At 42.7% G+C, this 27997-nt stretch overlaps 2 protein-coding genes across 9 annotated transcripts in view; both read left to right on the plus strand.

Moving 5' to 3' along the window:
- The first annotated feature begins 8 nt into the window (after window positions 1–8).
- On the plus strand, window positions 9–27767 carry DCK (deoxycytidine kinase). Of its 4 annotated transcripts, none has more exons than XM_072862892.1 (7): window positions 9–400; window positions 1690–1808; window positions 4991–5184; window positions 5971–6118; window positions 7610–7725; window positions 8211–8310; window positions 27661–27767. In XM_072862892.1, the coding sequence occupies exons 1-7, from the start codon at window positions 331–333 to the stop codon at window positions 27730–27732; spliced, it is 819 nt and encodes a 272-aa protein (XP_072718993.1). In that variant the 5' UTR covers window positions 9–330; the 3' UTR covers window positions 27733–27767. The 4 variants fall into 4 exon arrangements, with proteins under 4 accessions (XP_072718993.1, XP_072718992.1, XP_072718995.1 ...); XM_072862891.1 differs by having other exon boundaries at window positions 13–400; window positions 4988–5184; window positions 27661–27761; XM_072862894.1 differs by lacking the exon at window positions 27661–27767 and adding an exon at window positions 11524–12884 and having other exon boundaries at window positions 15–400.
- The window catches only part of SLC4A4 (solute carrier family 4 member 4), a 230154-nt gene continuing 229820 nt past the window's right edge, over window positions 27664–27997 (plus strand). For all 5 annotated transcript variants that reach the window (XM_072862885.1, XM_072862890.1, XM_072862888.1 and 2 more), the window contains exon 1: window positions 27664–27787. In XM_072862885.1, coding sequence (XP_072718986.1) covers window positions 27777–27787 — 11 coding nt within the window. In that variant the 5' untranslated portion in view covers window positions 27664–27776. The remainder of the gene's footprint in view (window positions 27788–27997) is intronic.

A 27997-nucleotide genomic window follows, 5' to 3' on the forward strand; every position in this document is an offset into this window, starting at 1 on the left:
CTGCCTGGATCCGCAGCGCCGAGCTCGACCGCCCGCCCTGCCGGCTGACGGCCGAGCCCCCTCCGCGCTCGCTCCGGCGGGAGGCGCGGGGCCTTTCCGCTCCCTTTTTGGCCCTCGCTGCCGCCCGTAGCGGCGCGGCGCGGCGGGCCGGCCGCCCTGTCGCCGCCGGTGACGTTCTGTCAAGCCGGGCGCGCGCCAAATTCGAAGGCGGGAGCGGGCTGGGCGCGAGCGCGGCGGCGGTTATTTCCGTTGCGGCCGTTAGCGGGCTCGCGCGCAGGCGGCGGCGTCTCCGCTCCTCCGGCCGTGGGCAGAGCGCGGCTCTCCGCCGCCATGGCCACTCCTCCCAAGCGCGGCCGGCTGGAGGGCAGGATCAAGAAGATCGCGGTCGAGGGCAACATCGGTGGGTCGGGCCGGTCACCTCACCGGAGGCTGCGGGGGCCGGGGCGGTGGTCTGCAGCGGGGCTCGGGGGCTTCGGCTGGGCTCGGGGCCGGCACAGCCCGGCGGGAGCGGCAGGGGCCCTTCCCGCCGCAGCAGCGTGTGGCGGCGGGGGCGCTTCCAGAAGGGTTTTCCCGCCTTTTCCCTGTGCAGAAGGCCTCGAGTCAGGCTAGGAGCCCCAAGGTAGCTGCAGAGACCTATTGTGCGACAAAGCCAATTAGTGACTGGAGGAACTCTACGCTGACGCCGTCGGAATTAGTGCTATAAAAATGACGAGATTTGGTGGCGGGGCGGGGGAAGCTTTCTATTACAGTTTTTAACTTATTTGCCTTTTTAAAGATGCGTTGAAGTCCTGGATAAGGCTTCTCCCACGCCTTTCCTGATGGGAACGCCTGCATACATGCAGACTGCCAGGTCACACTTGTAACGTTCAGGACTCCCGCTAATTAACAAGAGAAGCCTGTTGAACTGTTGTGGAGGGCAGGAAAAGTTATGGGCTGTTCATAATGAGATACTATTTTTCGGGTTTTTTTTTTTGTTTTTTTTGTTTGTTTGTTTGTTTTTTAGGCAAGAAGCTGTGCTTAACATTGAGGATAGGAGTTGCCAGGGTTATCAGTTTGTTTACTGATACATACTTTGGTGGTTGGTGGTCAACTGCTTGGCCTCTCTCAGGCTTAAGTAGCTCTCTTTAAAATTTCCTGAGCTTTTTTTTCAATTGGCGGCAGATTAACCACTTCCGTGCTGTAGGAGCTAACTAGTAAAGCGTCTTTGTATCTTCATTTGAGAAACGGTCACTTCTGCTTTATGTTTCTTTCATTTTTGCTTGCCTCTTTTTTTTTTCTTTTTTTTTTTTTTCCGCCCCCTTCCTAAAATAACTTAGGAAGACTGCAACTTCATGCCAGAGACTGGACCACTAAGTATCTTTAAAAATTCAGCACTTTGTGTTCTAATTGCAGATGTAACTTTTTATAACTTAGGTAATTGATCTGGGCTGAGGCTTGTTGTCATTGTTGATTTGTGTTAAATTTGGTATCGGTGTGGTCTGGTACAACATAAAAAAGAAACCCCCTGTTGCTCAATTAATTGATGATACGCAATGGTCTCTGATCCATGCTTGTCATGAAGTCAAAGGTACGTGGGTGTGGGAGACTCATTTATGGGACTTGAAACTAGGAGACTAGAGTTGTATAGTTGTTACATTGATACTGTTGGTGGTTTTTGACTGCCATTCTTCCTGAATGTTTTTTCTACAGCGGCAGGGAAATCGACATTTGTGAGTTTTCTCAAACAAGCTGGTGAGGAGTGGGAAGTTGTTCCTGAGCCTGTAGCTAGATGGTGCAATGTTCAGCAAAACTCTGACGAGGATTGTGAGGTATGGGAAAAGAAACTAAGGTGAAACTTTTAAAATAAAACAAAACAAAACCAGTCAAATGTTCCTCTAATTTCAGAAGAGCAATACATATTTGATAGACTAGGTATTTTAGAAAATGTATGCGATAGCAATGCTTTTGCTGATTGTTATCATAATATTTGAGTTCCTGTTTTCCAGTCTGCTCAGTGTATTATAGAATACATGTTACTCAACATCGGGATGTAAATTATAAAAGCAGTAAAAGCCTGTTCTATTTTATGGATAAAAGCAACGGATGGATAAAAGTTAGGCAGAAGTTACTTTTAGCAACTGTGAACTAACCAAGTGAGTGCAGAGGGTTGCCCAGGTGTCCTGGAAGGTGTCCTCTAAAATGTCTAGGAAATAACGAACTACGGCTAAACTGTTTATAGTGTTGGTTTTTTTTGTGGCAGCTACCTGTAATTCTGTTGGCAATCCAGCTGCTACCTGGTGGCCAAAGTCATCGCTGTGTAGACACTTTTGATGAACTGTAGAAGATTTTTTTTTTCTTTAGACCTGGCAGAAAGTACAATGTATTTTGGTTAACTACATGTAAACTTTTAACAGAGGTGTGTTGTTTCTAACTTTTCCTCAGCTACATTTTTTCAAAGTTAGACAGCTCTCTTTTTTCTTTTTTTTTCTTTCTTCATGATACTAAAGTAAATCCAAATACAAAACCAGACTAAAGTCTTTTCCTTTAAGAACTAAGCTAACGAGCTAGCTTAATAGACTTGAACTTCAAGTTAAAGATTTTTTTTTTTCTTTAATTTACTGTGGTGGCTTGATGCCAGCCAGCAGCTAAGGACCCCCACAAACACCAGCTCACCCCCCCAGCAGAGCGGAGAAAGGTATTGGAAGAAAGAAGGCAAGACAATTTATGGGTTGATACAAAGGCAGTTTAATATCAACCGTCAAATAACAAAAAGAAAGAGGATGGGAAAGGAGTGATGCCAGGGCAATTGCTCACCTCCTAGAAGCGGACCAATGCCCAGGTAGCCTCTGAGCAACAGCTACCCTGGAAGACAAACCCCTCCCCTCCTTCTTCTTCCAGTACCTGAGTTGAATTGCTGAGCGTGACCTTCGATGGTGTGGAACATCCCTTTGGGCAGCTGGGGTCAGCTGTACTGGCTGCGTCCCTGCCAGCTTCTTGCCCACCCCAGCCCACTTGCTGGGGGGCAGAGTGGGAAAGGGAGAAAGCCTTGATGCTGTGCAAGCACTGTTCAGCAACAGCCAAAACACTGGTGTGTTTTTAATGCTGTTTTAGCCACAAACGCAGAACACGTCACTGTATGGGCTCTTATGAAGAAAGTTAACTCCATCCCAGTCAGGTCCAGTAAGCTTAACGTAAAATTTCAAATCCATCATAACCACCCCTGTAGTTGGACTTAATAATTTGCTCTTTTCTCCTTTTGCTTTGGCTAGTTTGCAGAAATATGATGTTGTATGTGACTCCTAAAATTAGTCAGGAAACACTTAAAAAAAGGTTCCTAAAGATAAGACTGTACTCCGTGTGTTAAGCTGTTTGTGCAGGTGTCTGTAGGTATCTCTTGCAGTCTCATGTGCATTGGCAGTAGCTTGTAATGGTCTCCTTGCTGTTGGCTAATTCATGCGGTAACAGCAGCAGCTGCCCTAAAACAGTACAGTACTGCACACGGGTTTTGTTTCCAGTAAGAATATTGTACAGATTGAGCAATAAGCCTCTGCCTATTTTTTCCCCTTTTCCTTCCCTTTTCTGAGAAAAGTTTCCAGCATTCAAGACCTTGGTTATTGCTTTTTTTACATAGCTTAATAGCAAAAAGTAGACTTTCACTTTTCCATCTTTAATAAAGCTGGTACTTTCATTGTCTCACAGTACCAGGGGGAAAAAAAAAAGATTTGGGAAGTTCATTTTTACGTGTGCATGTTCATAAAAGAGGTGTGTCTTACTGCTTTTGTAGTTGTTAGTTCTTACAAAAGTTGCACCTGGAATACTTTAGATGGCTTAGTACTGTGCTTTTTAATACACTGTTTTTCAGGGGTCTTGGAATCTTTTCCAGAGGGTACTTCTATATCTTTTATTTCTTACTGGTGAAACTGATAAATAAGGTTCTGCTGATTTGTGAAAGGTCACTGTAGCTGGATCTTCTCTGCCTGATTGTGGAGTAGGGGGGTATATCCTGGATAGTGGAACCAGGCCACGTCCCCTGTCCCTAGAGGACTTCTGTCCTGTGCCAGCGAGGGCTCTTTCCAAGCAGTTCCCAGCCACCGTTTGGGCAGTAGGACAGGCCGGGGGCTCAGTGGGAAGTGCACTGCATGTAGTTTAGCTCGTTTTGGAGGCTTAGAAAGTTTAGTGCTGTGGATATTGCTCTTGTCTGCCGCTTCACCCCAGTGTCAGAGCGTGGTGCTGGGCATGTTTGGTTTACTAGTGTAGGTATGGTTGCAGGGAATTAGAGATGAGGATGAAACCTGGAATTCCACTATCTTAGTGGCTATCACCTAGGTGTTGACCTCTATCTCTAGATTTTTGAAAATACGTCAATATTTGGATTTGGTGCTAATGTAGCAAAAAGATTCAGACAGAAGCAGTCATCTTCGGTAGGCTGTGTTTTCTAGTAAAACTGAGGCAGACAGCTTTCTGTTTCCATGAGCTTCATTCAGTGGCTGCCTCGAGGTGTTTGATCTCCCTCATGGGCTGAGGGAGCTCTTTGGTCTGGAGTCTGTTCTGAACCTCCCAGATAAGACGAGAGCATAATCGTATCTTAAGATGCTGCATCAGCAGCTGTTACCATAGGAACTGTAATTAACAGATGGAAAAACACGAGCCCAACTTTTTACTCTGACAAGCATGAGTTTAAGGAGTATGGATTTTTCTACAATGTTGTTGACTTTTTGTACTGATAGGATGTTGGTTTTTTATTAGAGCTTGTAAATAGCGATCAAAGTGTTTTGGCACTTGAGCATTTTGACATTGTACGTTGCAGAGCTGCTTATTCAGCTCAGCGCCATAGGAGGAATAACATTACTGGCATTTATGCCTTGTATTACAAATAGGGTTGAGAGGTAAATGATGCGATTGTAAACCTGAAATAAAGGCTGAACAGCTTTCACATAGTAGAGCGATTCTGTTTTACCTTAATCGTCCACGTTCTCAACTTAAAGGGTCACTGTATTTTGTTTAAAAGCAGGAGCCGACTGCATCACAGGAAGGTGGCAGGAACGTGCTTCGGATGATGTACGAGAAACCAGAGAGGTGGTCTTTCACTTTCCAGACATACGCGTGTCTCAGCAGGATCCGGGCTCAGCTCAGATCCCTTGATGGCAAACTCAGAGAGGCGGAGAATCCTGTGGTCTTCTTCGAGCGATCTGTCTACAGTGACAGGTGTGTTGGACTGAAGTCCTTAACGTGAAGATCAAAATACTCCTAAGTCAAATGCATACATAAATAGCAGAGCGTGGCTGAGTTTTGTACCTCCTTTTGTCATAATTTTGATACTGGTGAATCGCAATAACCTCAATAAGTGGTTTGTTATCTTTCTCTCGTTGGTGTTGACAGCGAAGTAAAATTACTGGTTTGGGGGTTTATAGTTTTGTTGTATAACCTTGATTAACTATGTGTAGTTTCTCATTCTTCGTGGGTAGGGTTTTTTATGATTTGTGCATGCACATTTCCCTTCAGAGAAAAGGGGGGAGTAGGCATCAAGAAGAGTCAAGAGCAATTGCTTTCTTTGTCACTTAGTCTTGTTTTCTTTTATGCTTCTTGAAACACGCCTAGCTATTTCACATTGCCGTACCCTGTGTTTTTGGATTTGGAAGGTTAGGTTTGATAACTAAATCCCATCACATAATCCTTAGGTGTTCACTGTGTTCTACTACATTGTAAATAAATGACCACAGTGTACAAACCAGTGGTGGTTTGTAGATTATTCCTGAACAGATACCTGAGCTGCAAATGTTGCTGCTTGTTGTGGACACTGCTCGGGGCACCTGCAATGGACGTAGTTACAGGATGAGGATACCAGCTCTTTATTTCCAGTCCAGGCATACATCAAAGAAGTTACAGAATTACTATGCTCAGCTTCTTTTCTAGTTACTGTGCAGTACTTCAGGCAAAGTGATAACTGTGGTCAAGCTGATTTTTGTTTACAGTACTATTTTGTGTTCACAGATATATCTTTGCAGCTAATTTATATGAGTCTGATTGCATGAATGAAACTGAATGGACTATTTACCAAGACTGGCATGACTGGATGAATAAGCAGTTTGGTCAAAGCCTAGCACTGGATGGGATCATTTATCTCAGAGCCACTCCTGAGGTGAGTAATAAAAGTTTATGACTGTACAGAGAATGAGAGTACATGTTCTGTGCCTTGCCTGTGAAATGGGATCTTTGTCTATGCTTCATAGTATTTTTTCTAAAAAAATCTAGGGTTTAACTACGATTCTAGACCTTTTTTATGATAAAAGAATAATATGCTTGCAGTCAACTCCAGTAAGGTCACAATTGTGTGTCATTGCATATCACTCTTATCTTTGTTTTAGAGATTGCTTTGAAGGTCTCAGGCAAGGAAATAGTTGAAGCATTCTCCTTGAAATGTAATCTTCTCAATCTTGAGCTACCCTTATCTTTCACTGTAAGAGTCCTAATGGTTAGAGTTCAGTTCGGTATTCCCCTGAAGACTATAATACTTGAGTTATGACTAATACAGTCTGGAAATTCTTAAAAAAAGAATGTTCTTTCCAGTGTAGCCTGTGTATTTTTAAATAAAATGTGATGATAATAATTTTCTAATTAGAAAAACAGAATATATGACAAGAGCAAACTACAAAATACCACTGGAACTAAAAAAAAAAGGAAGGTACAAAAGAGTTATAGGAACATTGCTGTGGTAGGTAGAACAGTGTATAGTTAATGTCACAGCTGATTTGGGGGCGGTGTGGGAAGCCCTTTCGCCTGGAGCAATGGAGCTAAGCCAGATGAATGCACCTACTGTATGTGAGGCTTTATGACAATGCTTTGATCTTTGGGCATCTCATATTTTTTAAAAGGAGAGAACAACATAATGACTATATCTTTTGAGTATGAAACTTACATCAACAAGGGAAAAACATAAGAATTGAGAAGAGCTTTAACTGCAGTAATTAACTTACAGGTCACTTCTGTACTTCCTTACTTGCAACTTTCAACTTTGTTATTGCTGTAAACAGCTGTGTAAAGTAACATGCTAGAGTGTTGCTGAGGGCTTCTATACTAGGCTTGCTATTGAGGGCTTTTTTTTTTTTTCTTCTCTTTAAGTCAAGAACGTCTATCTAAATTACAAAGTACAACAGTGTTAAACAGTTTTGGTTGGCCTGTTATTGAGGCTTTGGATGTGTTTAGGACAGGAACAAATGCTTTACTACATTTGAAAACTGGGTTCCTAAGAGCCAGAAATATATAATGAGATTTTGAAATGCCTGTCTGTAATGTCAAATGGATACTTCTGTGCTCTTTTAATGCAATACACTGGTACCCCTTCTTTTAATCAAGAGCTTATTTGAGACCTTTCCTGGTAGTGGAAAAATAATGCGATACATTGTCTTGGGTCCTTCTTGGATTTTGTGTGTAGTCTGTGGGCTCCATCAGCTGAGCATAGCATAATGTTTCTATGCTCCTAAGTAGTTAGCAAGTTGAATATTCATCTTTGGCAAAGAGTGGCACATTGAGCGTAGTAGGAGGGGTTGGGAAAAAAAAATTCAGCAAACGAGACTTCCTCTGTAGGTCTGCGAGAACAACCAATTTTTTTTTTAATATCTTTTGCCTTCAGAAATGCTTAAATAGGATTTACTTGCGTGGAAGAGATGAAGAGCAAGAAATTCCCATTGAATATCTGGAGAAGCTTCACTACAAACATGAAAGTTGGCTTCAGCATAGGACACTGCGGTAGGGTTTGTGTAGTAGTTACTTAAAGAGGGATAAATCTTTGTAAGGATGTTCCATAATGCTTTTTCCACCAGTGAAACTTCAGCTTTTCCTATGATATATAAAGTTAAACTCCAGGAATATTTCTCTTTATACTTCCTTAGTAGTATTGGCTTCACAGCATGTTAATTATTGCTAGGACATACAACGTGCCTTGAGTTCTCCTCATGTAGAGCTCTGAATAGCAGAGGATTCAGCTGAACTAATTTTAATACACAGTTGAATTTAACATTAGGTGCTGGAGGAACAGAATGTTCAGGAATCAATAATATATCCTAGGAGCCGCACTGTAAATTCAAGCTACTTTATATTCTGAATTCATGGCTGTAATTTACATATGCAGTTCTTCTGATGGGATTCTTAACAATGAAAATGCTGACAGAGACTTGAATGATGTATATTTTTTTTCAGCTAGTAATATGTTCTTTGTTCCTATCCCAATACAGAACGGATTTTGAATATCTACAGGAAATACCCATTTTAACGTTAGACGTTAATGAAGACTTCAAAGGCAAAAAGGACAGATATGATCACATGACCGAAAAGGTAAAACTCCACAAGCAGAACAAACTGATGGTTTAGGTTTATTGCCAGCATGTCAAAAGGAATTCAGGATACTTCTGGCGTCTCAGAGCATAGCATGCTTTGAAGTCAGACTAGACTTAGAACCTGTGTTTCTTCATGCTATTTCCTACATTAATTTTCCATTTAAAAAAAAAAAGGGGGGGGGGGAAGGGGGTGGCGGGGGAAGGAAATATTCCAGGCTTGTTTGAGAAGACTTTCACTAGTAGCTTTGTTGGCAAAGATAATTTCTAACTTAAATAACCCTCAACTGGTTAAAAGAACTGTTATTCGCTACGTCCTGTTTCTAACATTGTGCAGGTACCCTAAGAAATGTGATGGGGGTGGGAGAGGATGAGGGTAGCTGTTGAGGGAGAGAGAAAGAACGCTACACAGGTCCGAGTTGGACGTCTGGGGTAAAACCTTCCTTATTTTAGGTGTGAAAGGGTCTAACCTACAGTGCTAGTCAAGAAAAGAATTTCGGTTCCAGGTACTGTGAAAATACAGTGCAAAACCATTACAAGGGAAAATTGTAAGATGAGGTCACTGAACCTGCAGCCAAATTCTGATCCAAAGCAGTGAGCCAATGGCAAACCAGTTCAGGTTTTGTAGATATTTCTAGATAAATGAAAGAGACCGTGGGCTATCCTCTCTTCTGGTTAGCGTGTCACAGCGAAGGGCGGTACAGATAATGCAAATAGGGATCCTTTGCTCTAAAAATACACTTCACTGTATAATCATCCTTCTAAAATATTTAAGTCATGGAGTTACATTCAGATAATGAGCAGTCAGTCTTCTAGCCTGCTGCAATACTGCTTATTTTTAGTCTTGTTTATTAAATTGGCACTATCATTAAAGTTTTTCCCTTCAGTTGTGTTTATTAAAGTGTTACTCAAAATCCTGCTCAAAAGCAGTGGTCTGAAACTTCAGGGAGTGCTTTTCAAATGTAGCTTTTTATTTTGTTTAGGAAGTAATGCCAAATATATATTAGAAGTATTTCTTAGTTTTATTTGAAGGCATGGGAAAAAAAAAATGTCTATTTGATACAAAAAGAATTCAAGCTGAGATTTCTGTTTGCATTAAGAAGATCTAATCCTTAGCACAGAAAGGTGTGATATATATTTTAAAGCTAGGCCAAACCACCACCATTTTAACTGCTCAGGTGTCTGGTATTTGAATCAGGATGAGATTCAGCTGAGGACGACTTGACTTTTATTTGAGTGGTTGCAATGAGTTACAGACCTTAGCAATGGTATGTGCACATTTTTCCACTCTTTGGAAGTAAATTGGTTACCTCATGAGAAAAGCAGCATTGTCCTTTGATCTCGGTTTATCCACTGAGAAGTAGAACCGTTCACCTGATTAAAACCAGCCTTCATCATATTTTCTCTTTTAAAGCTTGTTAATTGATGGAATGACTGGACATTGCAGCTGTGGAGTGAATATGCACCATCTGCACCATGAGATAAGGCCAAGCTCGGGCACCTCAATAGGGATTTCGGAGGCGTTTACTCATCTGTAGCTGTCAGGTTACCTGGGAACAGCCCAAGCCTTGTGTTGGCCTTATTTTTCGGCATTTTCGAAGTAGAGTCCCAGAACTGTTACACTCTTCATGAGGCTGGGTGCTTTGGCCTTTAGTGTACGCTTATGTCCAGTGGGGACCCAAAACCTATATGTTTCCTTCTCACCTCTGTTGCGATGCTTGCTTTCAGAGATGAGTCCTGCAACTATGCCTAGTGGGTAAATCGTGATGAAGTTCATCAGGCAGTATTACTGTTGCTACTTTCTAAAGCGGAGGGTGGCTTTCTCATGATACCTTTCAAGTTAGGGTATTGGCACAGTTACGTGTTCTCTTCTCTACGTGAAGGGATTTGATCTCTTCCTGCCCCCCGCACCGCCTTGAGCCCTGAACTAGGAAGGGAAGGGTCACAGCTGGAGAATGTGATCCAAGATCTGTTTCCATTTCACAGCAAGAATTTGGACAAAACGTTTACAGATGCGCTCTGCCTATGAGAGCCTCTGCCAAAAGAATAACACCATGTTTTCTAGTGAATTGTCAGTTCCTTTCTATGCAGTAGGCTAGCTTGAGTGGACAGAGGAAAATGCTCCCTCCCAGTTCAGACTATGTCAAGTGTAGGTGCTAGGATGCCCTTGAAATGGAGAGGTAGGAGTTTTGTGCCTAGAGCCTGTAGTCCTTGGGTCTTGTATCCGCTGGGTTGTTGTATTTTAAAAAAGGTGGCCTGGCCCTTGCTGCCACCTCTTCCTACCCCTGTGCTTTAAAGGGAGGGAGTAATTACTCTCTTACTTTTGGGGAGGGGGAGTGGAGGGGACACAACAAAAAGGCACGCATACCTGTGGCAAGAAGCGTGTTCTCAGCACGTTGTCTTCCTGCAGCCTTTGGTAGTGACCTGAATTTAAGATGTTGTCTCAAGTGACCACACTTACAAGCGTAATGCTAGCCCGCTGCTTGGCACGCTGCCTGTTTTGGAGCCAGTTCTCGTGCGATTGCATGGATTATTTGAGGTGCTGTGGTGCTCTGTGTAGGATCACGGACTTCTGACTCGAGGTTCTAGATAGCATTCTGTGGGCCAGAAGGTCACTATGAATTTTTAGGTAGCTGGAGCCATTTGAGCGACTCTTCAAATGCTGGAAATGGAGTTCAACAGTAGCTGGAACATTTATGGCATTGTTCTACATTATCGCATTTTTTCCAAGCGCTGTGGTTTTGCTAGGTATTGTTTTATTCTTTATTTGCCAACCTCAAATTCCAAGGACCATACTCATTAGGTGCCCTGGGTTGTTCATGGACATTAAATATGGACGGTGTTCTGGTAGTAGGTGTGCCTTGGTGTTTGCCAAATGACAGATCTTTTGAGGTGGTCATTATCTTCCTCGTGTTTAGGTTAGACCTGCTTTTAAGATAATTCATTTGCGATGTAGGGCTGTAGTTTAGGACCACGGGAGGAATGAGTGTCATTCCGATGCGTCTCTCTCTGCACCTGCTAAATTACAGCTACCACGGCTGAAGAAGTTATTGATGGACAAGAAATGGTATAGCCGAGCCTAAGGTTATTTTTCCCAGTTCCTGTTTCTGTAGGTAGTAGTAAAGCATAAAGTGATGGAGAGGTAAATGTAGTTGCTGTATGTTTCTGTTCCTAAATACTTCATTTGATTGACAATATTTGTTTCTTTTTGCAGGTCAAAGAATTTTTGAGCACGGTATAACCCTCTTTGAAGCACAGGCAGAGTCAAACTGTTCCAAACATCTGTGCGATCAAAGTCTGAAGTATAGCTTCTGCTTTTATTAGAAGGCCTCTGGAGAGGCAGGACTCAATCCTGTTGATTTAATTGTGAGGAACAAACAAACTTTGTGAACAGGGAAATTATTAAATAAATCAGTAGGTCTGTTCAGTATTATATTAACACACAAAAAATCTGAAGCTACTAGAATTCTGAGAGTTCCCAAATATTGCACCTGCTTCTAATCAGACCAATAAGTTCTTCTGGAGTATTTTATTCTATTTTTAATTTATTTTGTGCGCAGTAGCTATGTAATTTTCAAGAAGGTAGAGGTTTTTTTAGATCTCTTGAGCGTTTTTTTTAGTGGAATTGATTTGTAATGGATGTCTCGTTGTTCTGAGCAAGAAAAAAGTAGAAACCAGTTTTGCTGGTGAGGGAATTTTAACATAACCTGGAGTTTTATATTGTAAGGTATAAAAAAAAAATGTTGTCTGACAGTTTTGATAGATGAACTTCTTCACAGAGTATGCTGAATTAAAACAAATCCAAATATGGCTGAAATTCTGTAAATGTCAAATTAGTGTTTACATCTGTTTTCATTGTGCACTGCAAACTAGGATATTAAGAAGCTTTCCATTCTCTAGCATGTTTGGGTTTTTTTTTTCCCCCCCAATTTTTATTTTTAAACTCCTTTTCCTGTAGAGGAGGAGTTTAACTCCTTTTCCTATGGAGGAGGAGTTTTAACTCCTTTTTTTTTTAACTCTTGTCCTATAGAGGAGTATGTTTGCTTGATGGGTACCGTAAAAGGAAGAAGAAAATTTTGCAAATGGCCTCCATCTGTAAATGACGTGTTTCTAAAGATTTCCTTAATCATGTTTTGGATGTCAGAGGTGGCTTCCTGCTTTCTTCTCCATTTGTTACCTAGGCCTTCTGGGTGCTTATAGAAGATGCGGCAGTATTGGAAGTAGGCTGTCCTTTCTCATCTTCTTGTAGTAAGAAGGGGAGACCTTTGTGGAGTAGCTGCTGTTCTAGGGCATCTCGTTTTATCAACTGAGCCGCTTCTGTTCCAGGTGCAGAAAATATAAACTACACAGGGTACACATCTCAAGTACTGTGTTTTATGAGGTGCTTTGTTCTGCTTTAAACATTTCTGAATGATTGCACAGTTGGCTTTTGAATGCACAATTTTATTGCAAAGCATTGTATTGTCTACTGTGGTGTTACCTGCTAATTTGAGATGAAATTTCTTCCTTTGTGGTTGGAATTGTGCTGGTGTTCTCTAACCGTTGACTGAAAAATAAAAGTGGTTGGAAAGACTTCTTCAATGCTTGATAGTGTTGGCTCCCTTGTCTCATAAAAGAAATAATTGTAGATTGCTGGTACGTGATACTAATACAATGGGTGAATTTAAGATTGTGTATTCTCAGTGTATTTGGTGTACAAGTTCTCCAAGCTTTCTGAAACACTCCGACTCGTTTCAGATGGTCTTCATGTATGGGAAATGATCTTATGGGATAGAGACACAGGATTATATAAAAGGTATCATACGTATAACTTAGTGATCAGTAGAAGTGTTTTGTATAATATTTATGTTACAGTGGAATGCAGCAATAGTACAGTAGAAAATCTTGTTTTGGACTTCAAGGTTGCCTGGTAAAAGGAAAAATTTTAAGATCTTTGCTCCAGAAATGAAGTGAGGTGGGAATGGATGAAGATTCAGTTCAGATGTACTTGAGACACATAGGAGAAGCCTTTAAAACATTCTTGGCAACAGTCTGAACAGTAACAACTTATTTTGACTAACAATTATTCCTACAGTTTCAGCTGTCAAAATTGTGGATTTAATTACAGCAATTGGAATGACAGTGCTCGTTGCAAGGAGTAAACAAGTCTGAGTTCTAATAAAGACTTCTTTTTAAACCCATCACAGAGCACACAGAAATTCTGTGGCAGGTTATCTGCATCCTGTTCCAGAAAGCTTTACAAAACCTCTAACTGCCAAGTTTTGGGTTTGAAGGAACAAAGTCATGACCAATTATTAGAACGCTTTTAATTGCTGTGGAGAAAAAACAACAACAAAAGCAAAACACACAGCCCACCCGCCCCCAAGCTTCTCGGGGCTTTGAAACTAGCTGGGCTGAAGTACCTGAAGCTGCAGTTATTCGTATGGAGGACAGACGCAGCATCAACAGCAGCGGAGGTGTCCTTAGACTGTTCTGCCTGTGCGTCAGCTTAAGGTATCATACGTATATCTCACGTAATACGTATCATAGGTAAACCTCACAGCTCTAGCAGTACCTCAGACTTCTAAATTTGTCAGTATACTTTTCTTTGCTTAAATCTATTCCCAGGCTACCACAAAAGAGGATTGTTGTGTTGGTTTTTTGCCCGTTAGAGATACGGAAGGTTTCTGAACTGATTTCTACTCTGGCGATGATGTTTTTTCAGTCTTTGAGTGCTGTCTCCCTTTCTCTTCCCTTGGGTGAGAGATACTTTGATGGAACTGGCTAGAAATGCTTGCTTCTTTTCATCAAGCGTCATCACGATCGGGAAACAAAATCGGTATGCGGGTTTTGTTAAGTTTTTTCCAGTTAGGATACAGATTCAAATATTGATTTGGTAGTGTTTTAATTGCTGTGCAAGTACACGTGTGACAATGGACGTAATGTTGCCTCATTTTATTTTCAGTGCTTTTAGTTGTTTTCTGTATAGTGGATTTTAAGTTCTCTTAATATAAATGCTTCTTAGAACAGCAACCAATTTTGTATGTAGAACTTAATTTTCTATAATTTTGTGTCAGTTACCTATTTCTACTGTTTTCTGTTTATTTAAGCAGACTTCATAATAATGGAATTGTATATAAAACGTGATTAGTATGAGGTTATTCTGGTTTTTTTTCCAGTAATTAAAGGCTCCAGGAATGTTTTTGTGAAATAAAAATGACGCAGGAGAAATTCACCGTAAACTGTTAAGCATAGACCAGGGAAGAATGTACATAGTAATAATTAACTTATGTCTTAGGAAGAAACAGCGTGCAATTGCTATTGCCAAGAGGTTTCAGCATCGCTAGGTGTAGGGGCTCCAAGGTTGTTTTCCCAGGTCCCGTTTAGACTCGCTGCGTGACGGTGAGTAAATCGCTCTTTGCCTCAGTCTTTTCATCTTGGAAATATTCATATCTCCCTATGGCTTCAGAAGGCTGGGAGGATTAGTTAGTTAATATTGGTGTGCTGTTTTGTAGGTCTGAAGTACTCTATTAAATAATTGAGAATGAAGGCAGCCCTGGTTTGAGATTTTTCACTGGGATGTTTTGATGCCCTCACGAAAGGGGTCACTGGCCCAGACTCGTGGCCAATAGAAATTATTTAGTTGTTTTAAAAGATATTAAAAGCCATCAGTGCAATGTCAGTTGTGTTGAAGTTAGTTCACAGAAGAACACGGCCACCCAAAACTGTCACCGTTTGCGAGGAAAGGAAACTTATTACAAATTTAATCTTGAAATAAAAATTGATAGCAAAAACTGTGCTGCAGTCCCTGTGGCTGGTGGCAGTGGTGAAGCTCTGTGCGGAGTCTGCCACACGAGGTCATTGTATCCTCAGTTTCGCTTGCTGAGCCGCTGCGAGAAGAGCGTTAGTGTTTTAACAGTGAATGGCTTTGGAGAAGATAAAGAAGGAAGAGGTCGCTTCCTCGCTTTGCTAGAGCAAAACCATGAAACTGATTAATAAATACTCTACTGAATGAGAGAAATCTTGTTCGGGAGGGAGGGGAATCCGAAGGGGGCTTGCTTTATTAAGTGAAAAACTAGAAAAGGCTGAGCTGATGGGAGGGGGTTTAACAAGAGAAGGTCTTCCCTGCAGCCACCAGCTGTTCCTGTTCTGCCAGTGAATATTAGCACACGGATAACACTAATCCCGATGTGTCTGAGCGGTAAGAGTCTTCTAGCACTGAGCTATCAGGCCTGAATGCAGACAGTGAGCAGTACTGATGCTGGCAGTGTGCTGGGAAAATAAAGCAATTATGAATTCTACTAAGTGAAGTCGCACACAGTACTTTATGTGCCAAATATAAGCCTGGACTGGGTATGGCTTCTCTGAAATTCTTATTGAAATCCAGTCGTGACAAGGAGTGTGGATTCCATACTGGGAGTAAGCGGTGAAGTGATTTATTTTACCTTAGGCTGGTATTCAGCATGGGTGTAAAGTCAATATAATGCACAGAGCCTAAAAGTGTAGGCCATTGGGTGTAGGTGACTTCTGTTGTTCTTGGGTCTAGGTTTCAATGGTTATAAATAATACGGCAGCAGGATAAATAAGAATACAGTGCATGCTAAATGAGAATGTAGGCTGTTGCCCGTTTCTTGGATTTCTGCTGACTGCTCGTGCCAATGTCTTAGGCAGGGTATACATCACATATGTGTATCTCCAGAACGTCAAGGTAGTCCAGCTTGCACTGTGTACGTTTGCTGGCTAATAGTAGTGACCGACTTAGAAAAAGGCAGTTGGTTCCTGAGAGTTAGTTACAAAGCTTTGCCACTGCAGTTCATTCTGAGCACGTTCCTGTGCTTTCTCCAGACTTTTCTGTCCCGCATTTTGTGCTTTTTCCCTCCAATTTTCTTCTAAGTTGTTATGACTTGTCTTTTAATAACTACTAAAAACATGATCTCGTACAAGTTGTAACAGACTTGTTAAAGCCAAAATTTCACTAGTGTGCAGCCGGCTTGAGGATGTGGCTTCTGCCTCTGTTCCAGTTTGGTACCTTAGGTTTTTCAGTCCTATTTTCTGAGCAATTCTCCTGTGTTAGCCCACCTGATTGCCGGGGCTCTTCCTAACTCCTCCTGGCTTCAGCACTGTCTACGGATGTATGCTGACAGTGTGCTCTTTTTTTCATAATTAAGTTCAGATTTGCCTCCGCTAATTTCCTAAGAGGATAGCTATTGCTCTCTGATACGTTTCCACAGCACCTTTGGCTTTGTCCTCTGTGTGGGGCTAGCTCATGGCCTGTACCCTGACCCTCTCAGCTGGGTACAGTGGCCTCAGGTCATTGACTGTGCTGTTGTGGCAGACTGCTGCTCTGGATCGGCTGCCTGCGTCCGGTCTGTGCTGCGCCTCAGGAGGAGAAGACCCACTGTCATAGAAAGCAGGACTTGACTTCTTAGGGATCAATTCCTGATCTGCTCCGCTGCTTGTTTCAGGAGGGTTTATTGCAATGGTCCAGCGTAGCTGGGTAGGTATTGCATGTGTGCTTGTCCTTGTCAACCGTTTCTTTGCTGTTTCTGCTTTATTACTGTCTAGGGGATAGGCGTGACATCAACTGATTAAAGCTTGTTTCAAGTGGGGTTTCTGTCGCAGTGTACTGTGGCCCCAGTCTGACAATAGCTTGTTAGGCTGCCGTAGCTTTTCTGGCCTGCTTTAACTGCAGTTCTTGCTGGAGCGTGCTTTAAACATTCTGGTTTCTGAATGGTAGACTTGCTGTGTATGGTGACAAAGGAATATAGCTCCGATTTGTGGAACTGAGCAGTTTTATGTCTTGGAGAGTTAACTGAGATTCCTTGAGGCTGGGAGCCCTTCTTATCTTGAGCGGTCTCTATTTTCAATGTGCCTCGTGCTATCGTGTGTACGCTTACAGTCGGGTTTTTGTAGGTGAGTGCTCCTGCTATTAAGAATAGCACATTCAGCTGTGAACTACATATTGATCTCACAGTTTCAGCTCTTACCTGCTGAGATTTACTCTCCGTCCCCTTTGACCATAATCACTGCTTATGCAAGACAAGCCTTTTCCTCAGAGGACAGCGTGATGCTTGGGGTCTGGGGGATGATTGTTCTGTTGCTTGTGGCTTCCCATCCTGTTCAGCATTTTAATATGGACAGGACTGATCTTTGGTGATGCTAAGATGCTATGGCATGGTACGCTCTAGAAATGATTTCTAATTGTGTCTGCCAAGTCTCATGGCTATATCGCACACGTAAACTTGTGTGAAACAACTAGAATCTTGACCGCGTTTGTAGTTATTTAGCTCATGTAAGTAATGGCTTTTCATGATATCTGTTAATGACTTATAGTTAGTTTATGCATGCAGTGGGGCTGACAGAAGTTGTCTGTGCCAGAGATGAGTCACTGACTCTTTCAGTCTGAAAATTTTCTTTTCTCCCAAGGTTGTTCACCCATGATGCACTCAAAGTGATAACGCGTCTTAGTTTTATGTTTTATTGATGGTCTGCACTTGCCCGTTGCTCTAAGATGAGGACATCTCCAGCATCTGGTTGCACTTTTGGCTTTAAATACTGCTGTTAGCATTGCTTCTGGGATTGCCTGGAATCATATTGGCAGTAGGTCGGAAAGCATTGCTGGAAATGTAGCAATTCTCTGTCTGCTTGCTGTGGAGCATAGACCGCAGGTCTCTGGATCTGTTGGAGTCCCTCTGCAGAACCCTCCCTTTAGCCACTTTTTGTCTGGAACCTTCTCTGTCTCCGCATTTGTTGTGCTGGCTTTGAGGGTTTTTTTGTTTGACTGTTCTACTCTGCTGGTCTCTAGCACCGGAGTATAACCTGATTCTCCTTCTGCAGCTGGCGCACTGCTACCCATGGGCTGAACCCTCTACATGTCATTTCCTTACAACAGCGTATACATTGGATGGTGATACCTGCACTGCTCTGTCACTTTACCTCCTGAGCTCCTGTGGTCTGAGCCTGTATGCTTAGGCTGAACTACTGGCTGTTACCATACTGATCCTTGTCTTGGATAGCTGTAGTTTAGATAGGGATTTAGCTGTAGGGATTAGATCTGTCCTGCAACGTTTCCTGCTGGAGGGAATAGCATGTCCGTTGAATGATCTTGTCTTTGACTAGGAAGTACTTCAGGTCTTGAAATTAGGTGTTGATACTACAGTCCTCAGCCTCTTAATGTAAGTACTGATTTCCGCTTCTGCTTCTTCATTTCAGGGTGTTATGTTTTGCGGTTTTTTGTTTGTTGGTATGTTTTACTAAGAGTCTTTGTAGTCTCTCTTTAAGGGAGCACTGTGTTCATTGAACAAGGCAAATAATTTGATTTTTTTCAAGCATTACTCCATGCGAAGTGTCTGCTTTGGGTTTTTTTTCCTTTTATTTGAGGTAGAAGGTGGCTTTATTTCTTCTACTTTTATCTCCCGTGGCCAGCTTGGTGTATGAATTTCTAGGCAAGAAAGCCTAGCAGTTAATGTTAGTCGCAAGGTTTTTTCTCACAGCCTGCCTTTCTGCCGTGTTTCTCAAAGTCGGTTGTTGTGAATCCTGTTAATTTGATGAGCTGTCAGTGTATTTCGTGTATCATACACTGAATAACGTGTTAGGACTCTGTATAAAATGCAATCGGCTTTCCTTATCTACCAGAAGACTTCAGTTGCCGTGTAGCTTCCTAGGCGTGTGCACACAAGTGCAAATACTGTGCTTTAGATTCTGTGCATCTGCCCCGCAGGCTTCTTCACGGGCACGGTCAGTTTGGGAGCTGGTGCGAGCCCCAGCGTAACTTTCACCTTTGTTTTTCAGTGCTGCCTCTGACCTATGTTAACAGTTGCAAGATCACAGTACTGGTTAAACAATGGCTATTATGACTGTATGTAGTTTGGTTTTAGGGTTTTTTTTGTTGTTTTTTTTTAAGGGGACTGTGGGCTGTTTGTAGAATTAGCTTTAATCTGAAATAATAACAAAAGTGTTAGTATTGGTAAGTCCTTGGTTCTAGTTGTGGCGGTTGCTGACAGTATGTCATCTTTGACAGGTTGCTTTTCGGAGCATGAGTCATTGGTAGCACCTGTACTGTTGATAGCAAGGAGTGCCTTAAGATTTGTTCTGTATTTTTAACCTTTCAACTGCTATATGAATGGCTGGGGAGGATGGAAGGAGCTAGAGGGAAGTTCTTCGCTGCTGTTTTTTAAAGAGAGGGAGTTGAGACAGATGTTAGGGGAAAGAAAGCTCGTTATGAATCTGGACATAATTAATGCATAGATATACCTGAAATGAAAAGTAAGATGTAAACGGATAATGACTGAGTGTACCTCTTCACCTGAATGAGACGTAATGCAGCATCAAGCATTGTTTCCAGAGACGACATCCTGGCTCCCGCTAGCAAAAAATACGTATCTGGGAGATGTAAAAGGTGGAAATACTTGCATGGGAGTTGTGACATGATATGGAAAAAGGGGATTGCACTTAAAAGTTCTACTAATACGATTTCTGCAAACTCTTGTCTGTGGCAATGGAGACAGACTACCAATTTAAGACCCCTGGAAGAAGAGAAACTGCTTCAAAAGGCAGTGTGGTCAGCCCTGGGAGCAGGGGGCTCAGCGAGCGGCAATCGGGCGCTGTCACAAGTGAACTTGCGACCAGGAGATGTTTGCTGCTGATACGTGGTTGACGATAATACCTGCCCCCTCACAAAAAAGGGGAAGGTAAAGAATGTGCAAGTTGAAGAATAACTTGTAGTTGAAGAGTTTTGGTGCAGCAGAAGCAGAGTGGGTAGTATAAAGGCTGGTAACCATTTAACAAGAAGAGTGGGGTCAGAGAAAGCTGAGTGCAAGGGAGAGGCAAATAAAGCCTTTAGTCTGCGGTACTGGCTATCACTAAGGATCAATCAGCAAATGAGTCTGGCTTAGGCTGAAGTTAAATAAGCCAACATAAGAAACATGCTATGTTTCAAGTATTTTGCGAATAATCCGATTTTGACCTGACGCGTTGTAAATCTAGGCTATCTCCATGGTATTCAGCAAATCCCATGTACTCTCTAAGGTACAGCCTTAATTGTGCTAGGCCAGGTATTTCATGTATTGGTTTCTGTTTTAAAATCTGTAGATCTAGAGAGACAAGTTGTTTACTGATATCACAGAGACTGACAAATGGTCCCGGGACAATCCTGCTCCAAGTGTTCCTGTTTGATACCCACAAGCTGGAGAGGCAGACAGATGTTGGAAAGGGAAATACTCATATGGTAGAACTGATTCTCTTCTTATTGATACGGCTTTTACAGTTTTATTCGTCTGGCAGGATATGAGAGAGAATGAGATGCCTTGAACTAAATCTTTGGCTCATGTTGATTATTGAAGCTTCATTTCAAAATAGTTTCACAGAAATCAAACCAAGAAACAGAGATGATGAATAGAGATAGAGAGGCTTTCTGTCCTTACAGGAAATAGCTACGCTGTAATCCAGGGTGAGATAGAGGTATTTGTAGGCTAGCTTTGAAGTAGGCTGTTGCTAAATGAAATCTGTTAAGATCTCTGTAGCATGCAAAATCCATGGAGAGTCTTGGGACACACCGTTTGGGGCTAGCGGGGCTATGCTGTCGGCAGTAAAAGAAACACTGCTTCTGCTTCAGCAACAGTCTGTACGATGTAGACGTTCTTTTCGCCGAACAGCAACGTTTCATCAAGTCGCTTCTGCTTTGCACAAGGGATGAGAGAGGAGAATTGCATCCACAGGATGGTATTTTTTTGTCCTTCAGTGGCCAAAATGAAGGTTTTTAGCTTTTTTGAGAGGTCCATGATGGCTGGCAGATTTGGAACTTGGGGGCTAGAAGTTCTTAGCTCTGGTTTAGACCACTTTTACAGGTGTGATATGCTTTTATGGACTGAATGTAAGCTTCCTGAGAGAAGTCTTGCTTTTTCTGTTACCTTTTGCAAATCCTTTGGCCCTTGGCCTCAGGAGTCTGCAGCCTACAGCTTGGACTTAGTGTTCCAGACGATTACGACTAGTTTGGCATTTTCTGGGGGAGGAGCTAGTTCTGTCGGAAGTGATGGAATTAGTAGATATTTTTACTGCAGATGTGGAAAATTATATGACCCTTAAACCAGAAATGGGGAAAGTAAATACTTAGGAATGTCTTATTTTAATGCCCTGAAGGTGTTCTAAGGAGCACTGAAACGGTGCAGTCCAGGTAAGCCAAGTGCGTTATCCTAGTTAAGAGATGTTTCATATATTTGTAAAGGGAGTATGATAGTTTATCACAGTAACAAAGCTGAGCTCAAAAAATGCTTTTGAAACCTACATTGTTTTTTTGAAATGTAAATTAAGGAGTTACTAAGACTGCCATCTGCTAATGTGACAGTACATGACAAATAGAAGTACTATTACCCCTCTTTTTAGAGAGGACTAAGTTGAGACAGAGCGTGGAGTGGATTGTCCATTTCCTGCGTGACCTTGGACATCAGAGATGGGAACAAAATCTGTTTTGGACTTGAACTATTGCTTTGCACTATACTGCGTTCCTTATTGCAACGACTGAGCGAGGGGTGCGAATGGGCAATGACCTGAATAAAGCAGAACGTGTCACGTAACACGCTGAGTGAGTGAGTCAAGCAGAGAGTAGAACAAGCAGGTTTATAGATGTTAGAAGGAAATTGATTGATGGAATTTTACTTCCAGGTTTGGAAGTACAATGCTGAAAGGTCTGTTCAGCGATGAGGTTTTTTGTTCTTGCTAAAGAAGAGAAGGATAAAAATTGACCTGCTTTTCTGTAGATGACGACTGCACAAGTAAGTGGACGGTGCCACTTAAAGACATGCTTGAGGAGCTATTACAATATATCAGGTTTACATCCCGTACCTGGTAGAAGGAAACAGGGGCAGAGTGCAGTTTAAGGTAATCCTGGTACTGGTACAGCTAGAATGATCTATGTGGCTAACCTCTGTTACCTTGAGCAATTGCCAAAGCTTTAGCATTCAGAGAGCAGGTGGGTGCCGAGTTCCTGCTTTGCCAGTGACACAGCAAAACCTCTGTTCCGGCTCCTGCATGCTAGACAATCGAGGGAGCAACAATGGGAGAAAGAAAATTAAAGGGGAGCCTAAGTCCCTTGAGGATTTTTAATATCCTTGCTTCTCTCTCTCTCTCTCTCTCTCTCTCTGCTTGTGTAGGAGGTTTGTATGGCCAGGGGCACTCACCAAGGCAAGTGTGCTGTGTTTTGCTCCTTGTAGATGATGGCTGATGGGGCTAAGGAGACTTGCTATAAGCCTGCAGTGACGATGAAGTTGGTCACGCTCTGCCATGTCGGTTCCCTATCATGTCCCTAACAGGACAATGCTGCCACTAGAGGGTAATGCGAGTAGGAAGCAGCAGTTCTAAAGGGGCTAGATGCTCCAGTGATGGTGGTAGGGTCAGGCGTTTACACCCCTGATAGAGTTAGTGAATAAGAGCTGCTTTGAAGGGGAGCTACTGATATTTTTTCTCTGCCAAATAAACATAGGTTAAAGAATGAAGAAGGCCATTACAATTCTGGCAGGCTATTTTGTCTTGTGTCTTCTGCTGGCACAGTTATCTTGGTTAAAAAGATCTTTCTGTCAGTGCAGGTTTTGCCTGGGAAGGCTGGAGTAAGCTCTTGTAGCAAGAGTGCATTTTTGCCAGGGAAGGCTGTACTCACCCTAGAAGCCCTTTATAAAGCTGTATTGACAGCTCACAGCATAGACCTGGCCTCAGTGTAAAGGTCTGGGCAAAGCTATTTATTTGAACTCGGTCTTAGTTAAGCACATGTTGTAAGAGCACGAGGGTTTGTTTTTGTTTTGTTTTGTTTTCCTGGCATGTAGCATATTGTCAAAGAGGAACCCATCCAGTTAGTGTGTGCTTTTTTTTTTTTTTTTTTTCCATACCATGTCCCAGTTAGGAGAACATGCTCAGAAAGGAAGAGAGTCATTTTCGGTCCCAAACTTGACAGTGCTTTTGGGCCTCTCTTATCTCTGCTTCATGTCTTTAATTTGGTGGGGTGAGAGGGAAAGTGATCTCTAATCCAGCTAAACACATCTGACTCCAAGTTTCGGTTTGTTTGCTTGAGATTGAGATATGCAGATGAGTTCTCTGTAAATGTTTAATGGAAGGGGTTAGAGTGGTGGTTTGCTCTGACACTCGTACAGTTTGAAGTACTTGTATTGTGCTTTGGATAGGAGTTGTGCTTTGGATAGGAGTTGTGTGTGTTTTCTCCCCCCCCCCCTTGGTACTTTAATTCTGCTGTGTTTGAGAATAAGTGTATTCCGTTTTTAAAAGTCACTGATGGGAGATGGAGACAAAAGATGTTTAACATACAGTGCAGCTTCTTGAAGAGGGCATGTGTCTAAACTTCTGGTTTGTGAGAAAGTTGATTTCCCCCCTGCCCCCCAAGCAGATTCTGCTCCAGCGGAAGTGACATCATGAGGGGCAGAGTTGGGCTGACTCTTACTGCTTTTGAAAAAAATTACTTCAGGAATGTAAAAACAGTATTGTTGGGATACTAAGATGAAAAATCTACTGCAGGTATAAATAACGTGGAGACACATTGCCTGTTTCTGAAATATGCATTACTAGAGTATTTAGTGATCCATTTCACCCTGGAGCTCTTTGCTTCTTCTGTTAGGAGGTAATTAGTGGTGGTTAGATGTTACTGAGAAAAGGAAAAGGTCATTATGACTTCCTTGTAATGAATGGATTTGGTTATAATTCACGTAGAGCGGCGAGTCTTTCTAGAGGCTAGTGAAAATCTCCACCCCAGCCCCACTTCTGATTTCTTCTCTTGTCCTAACTGCTGTTACAAATTGCTTACCACAGCAGTGTGCTCATTGCCCCTGGCATAATGTTGCACAACCCCCATCTCCAGTGATTTGCAGCAATATTCTAATTAAGTTGTTTATCAGCATTCATCTATTTGTTTGTTTAAAGCTGAATGCTGTGTGAGTTAGAAAAATGTCTTTTGAGTGGATGAAGGAACAAGTTCAGAGGCAGTAGAGAGTCATTGAAAGGTTATTTAAGAACTTAAAAGTAGCTTTGCTGAACTGTGGATTTCTTTCAATAGAACAGGCTCCATCAAAACAGTCACTAGTAGTATTTCAGCCCGACCATAGATTGGCTCGAGTGAACTAGTTTCTTGTACGCTTGTAGCACAGGATTTACTATTTGCACAGAATTTTATCGTTTAAGAAGTTCAAATTTTCCTTGTCTTTTTTGTTATGAGGGCAGCTTGCGGCCTCTGTAATCTTCTTCTGCAACTCCATCTTCCTGAATCCTTCAGCATTTTTTTTGTTTTCCATGACTTGTCAACTTTGCTTGACATCTTCATGGAATTTGGCCTTCTGGGATTGAAGGGGTTACATCTAAATATTTGATGGTCTCAAGTGGGGACTCTGCCAAGAGACTTACTGAGCCCTTCCTCACAAAAGATTTTTCTTCCTTTTACTTGCTACAGATAAAATGGTGTAATCGGCACTCGGCAGCTCCCCATTAACTCCACTAGATGTTTGGGTACCAGCTAGAAAGTAGCAAAAAGGGCTTCCTTCTTCCACTAGATTCTCATCAAGTTTGCCATGTCATTTGAGGTTTGTTGGGCAGCTCGTGTTTTTATATGACTTACTGTTGGGTTTATTTTCCATAATGATTTGGGAAAGCTGATTTTTTTTTTTTTTTTTTTTTCCTTCCAGTCCAGGAACAATTGCTCATCCTTTCCCATCACTGAGGCAGCTGGTTGGAAAGAGGCAAAGATTTCACAACTTTTTGAAGCCAACTGTATTCTTTCCCTGCTGAGAGCCCTCTAGCACTCTCCTTATTTGTCTTAGAAGAAAAACGCAGCCTGTGTTAACATGCTTCATTTCATTTCTGTCTCTGACTCCACCTAACCTAGCGCAGTCCACGATTGTTCTTTACTCTTACTGGAAGATTGCATGTGATTGGGCTTAATCCTGTGCCCCTTCGTCATCAGGGGATGTCATCGAACTCGCTTGACACCTCTCTATGTAAACCGTCAGTCTGTTTTCTCCGTGGTGCTTAGATTTGCAAAGGAGCATAGCTTCCGTGTGAGCACGTAAGGTGCAGTTGCCTGGGCTTTCAGAAACACTTCCTGCCCAGTGGAGCCCGATAAGCCCCTGACAGATTTTGCCACATTCTGCATGGGCTTTAGAAGGAGCTTCTAGGTATTGCAGTGTTTATAAAAATTTGCCTGCAGCAGCTAGCCAGAGTTTTTAGTCAGTCAGTGATTCCAAACATGGACTATTGCTCTGTAACCACACACAGCATAGTTGCCACTCAGTAATCGTAACAGCTAATTATGGTTTTAGTTTTTGCTGTCTCATGGTTGTCTTTCCTGTAATCTCTTAGTACATGGGGTCTGGGTTTTGGTTTTCTTCTGCAGAAGGATTCTTTGAGCATTTTGTGTATGACAGTCTGGCCATTTGTGTCCATCCCAGCTGACTGAGAACCAGTGGGTGTCATTGTACACGTCTGCTCTCTGTGCTCACTCTTCTGCTGGGGCAGCAAGCTGCCCTGACCTTTCTACAATGCCATCGACACATGCACAGTTAGCCTGAGAGTCAGGTGTACTCCTCCACTCTACCAGCCCTCTGGTGAGAAAAAAGCTGTGTGTAGAGACAGTTTCTACCTTATAGATTTGGAACAGAGGTAATTAGGGTAGCCAGCGTAGTAGTGAAAGCATGGCTGCATACCCAGGCCATTGCAACAGGAGATGACGGAAGTAAAGAGTCATTCTGGGGTTGTTTAGAGCTTTGGGGTTTACCAAACTGAGTTTCAGGTATCCCAGGGTGAAAAGGAAACATGGAAAGCAAGCTAAGCTGTTTACCCCAGGCGCCCTGAGTTGGAAGCCTCAAAAGTGCTCAGCATATTGCATGATTGTCAACTGTGCTAACTGTGGAGGGTGTCGGTTGTGCCCTGGGCCCTTTGCAACTGTCCTGTGCTCCTGTTTGGGCTACGAATGTCTTCGTTCACTTGCTAGGTGAATAGATTATCAAGCTCTGGAGCTGCATTGCTCCAAGCTAAGGAGGCTGGATCTGCATGTTCCTGTTCGGTCAGTCCTAACCTAAGACATAAATCTTGTGGTTTTTGGCATGCCAGACTGCTTGCTGCCTGTTTCCATGGTAGTGCTGCCATACATTTTCCATTCTTATTCTCTGGTGAGCTGCAGTTGTGTGTGCTATCTTTTTGGTTCAAAGAGGGCACTCTGCAATAATGGTTAAATGCTCACATCCCCCTTTTTACCCTTGCTCTGTATGCTGTAAGGCTTCACGCATAGAACAGGAAAGAGGAAAGAAGGCGAGGTGCCCGGTGCTTGCCAGGCAGCCTGCCCCGGGTGTTGTGCGTAGCAGGCAGGAGTAGGGAAGCTCAGCTTTAGGAGAGGGAGCTTGAGTAAGGCAGTGAGATTGGGAAGCCAGGCAGTAACTCCTAAGCCAGAAGATAGCTCTTAATTTTGGTTGGCTGTCATTCCTTAAGCAGGCATTTGAGAGACTCGGCAAAGTGGGCCTTAAAGCCAAATCTTGTTTGGTGAGGATGCTAGAGATGGTTGACTGGATGTTCTTGCTCTCGGTAGCCTCGGGGAGCTGCGCTATGTGGGGAAGGGCTGTCAGAGTGTGCGCTGGGTGCAAGGAGGCTCAATCCTGAAAATCATTCCCATACTGACATCCACATCCTTCTGAGAATTGTCCTTGGCGCTCAGCTTCTGGATTTCCCAGGTTTGGCCACAGGTTAAACAGTTTTGGGTGTGCGCACGCGTGTTGTGGTGGGTTTTTATTGTTCCAATTGGCTGCTGTGGCCTTAGGGCTTGTCTTTTGCTTTTACTTTTACTTCTTCCTTTCTCCAGTGAGTGGGGTTTAGGAATAGACTGGCTAATCTGGTGCTTTAATGATGGCCAAAATAGCCTTGGTATCCCTGGTCGCTCGTGAAGTTATAGTGGCACAAACCACCTGATTTCTTCCATCTCCTTGAGAGTCCTTCCTCCCTTTCGTGTTTGTTAAGAAAGGGGGTGTGCGTGTGTGTGTGTGGCGTTTGCTGTATAAGCAAGGACAGGTAGGAGCAGAAGCCCAATGCTTGTGATACAATAATGCTCCAACTGCCTTCATCGAGTCCTGCAGTTGCTTGTCTTGGCCACAGAGAGAAAAAACACTTCTTGTTGCTCCGTGATAATAAGCTGGTCTGGTGTCCTGATGGGAATCCACCTTCAGCAGAGCCCCAGGGCCTGCAGAGCTAATTGAGGAGATTTTTAAGCTGAAGCCTGGCTCAGCCAGGATGCTGACTGTTTCACCTGGCAACGAACAGGCCTTTTTTTGCTGCAGTTTGGCCCTGGGCCCTTTCAGAGGCCTCTGGGCACAAGATAAATAATCTCTTTTATTTGTCATAGGCACCTGTACAGTTCCTGGTATGGCTGGCAGTATCTGAGACTCTTGCACTCCTCGGGTGTATGCTGCTGTAAAGCTGAAAGGTGACTTATTCCCGAAGTACAAAGAAAGAGCAGAAATGCATCAAAGGTAACGGAGGAATTCCACAGTGACGGCTGTGGTCGTTTCTTTCTGACCAATCCACAAGCAATGTATGCTTCAGCTGTACACATGACTTAATATTTTGGTTGGACACTTCCAGCTTGCGGTTATATGACGGGAAGAGAGGAAAAACGTAAAGTGGTTCTCTAGTGTCAAGGTAAACAGACATCCTCCAATGTGTTTGGGATTTGGCTGTGG

This window comes from Ciconia boyciana, chromosome 5 (genome assembly GCF_034638445.1).
Source record: "Ciconia boyciana chromosome 5, ASM3463844v1, whole genome shotgun sequence".
NCBI classification, from domain to species: domain Eukaryota; kingdom Metazoa; phylum Chordata; class Aves; order Ciconiiformes; family Ciconiidae; genus Ciconia; species Ciconia boyciana.

What these genes read in the sequence shown, in the direction of transcription:
- DCK (XM_072862891.1), top strand. Translation starts at nt 331, where the DNA reads ATGGCCACTCCTCCCAAGCGCGGCCGGCTGGAGGGCAGGATCAAGAAG. An exon ending in ACTCTGACGAGGATTGTGAG is followed by an intron (nt 1,809 to 4,987) that starts GTATGGGAAAAG and finishes TTTGTTTAAAAG; the next exon opens with CAGGAGCCGACTGCATCACA. An exon ending in CTTCAGCATAGGACACTGCG is followed by an intron (nt 7,726 to 8,210) that starts GTAGGGTTTGTG and finishes ATCCCAATACAG; the next exon opens with AACGGATTTTGAATATCTAC.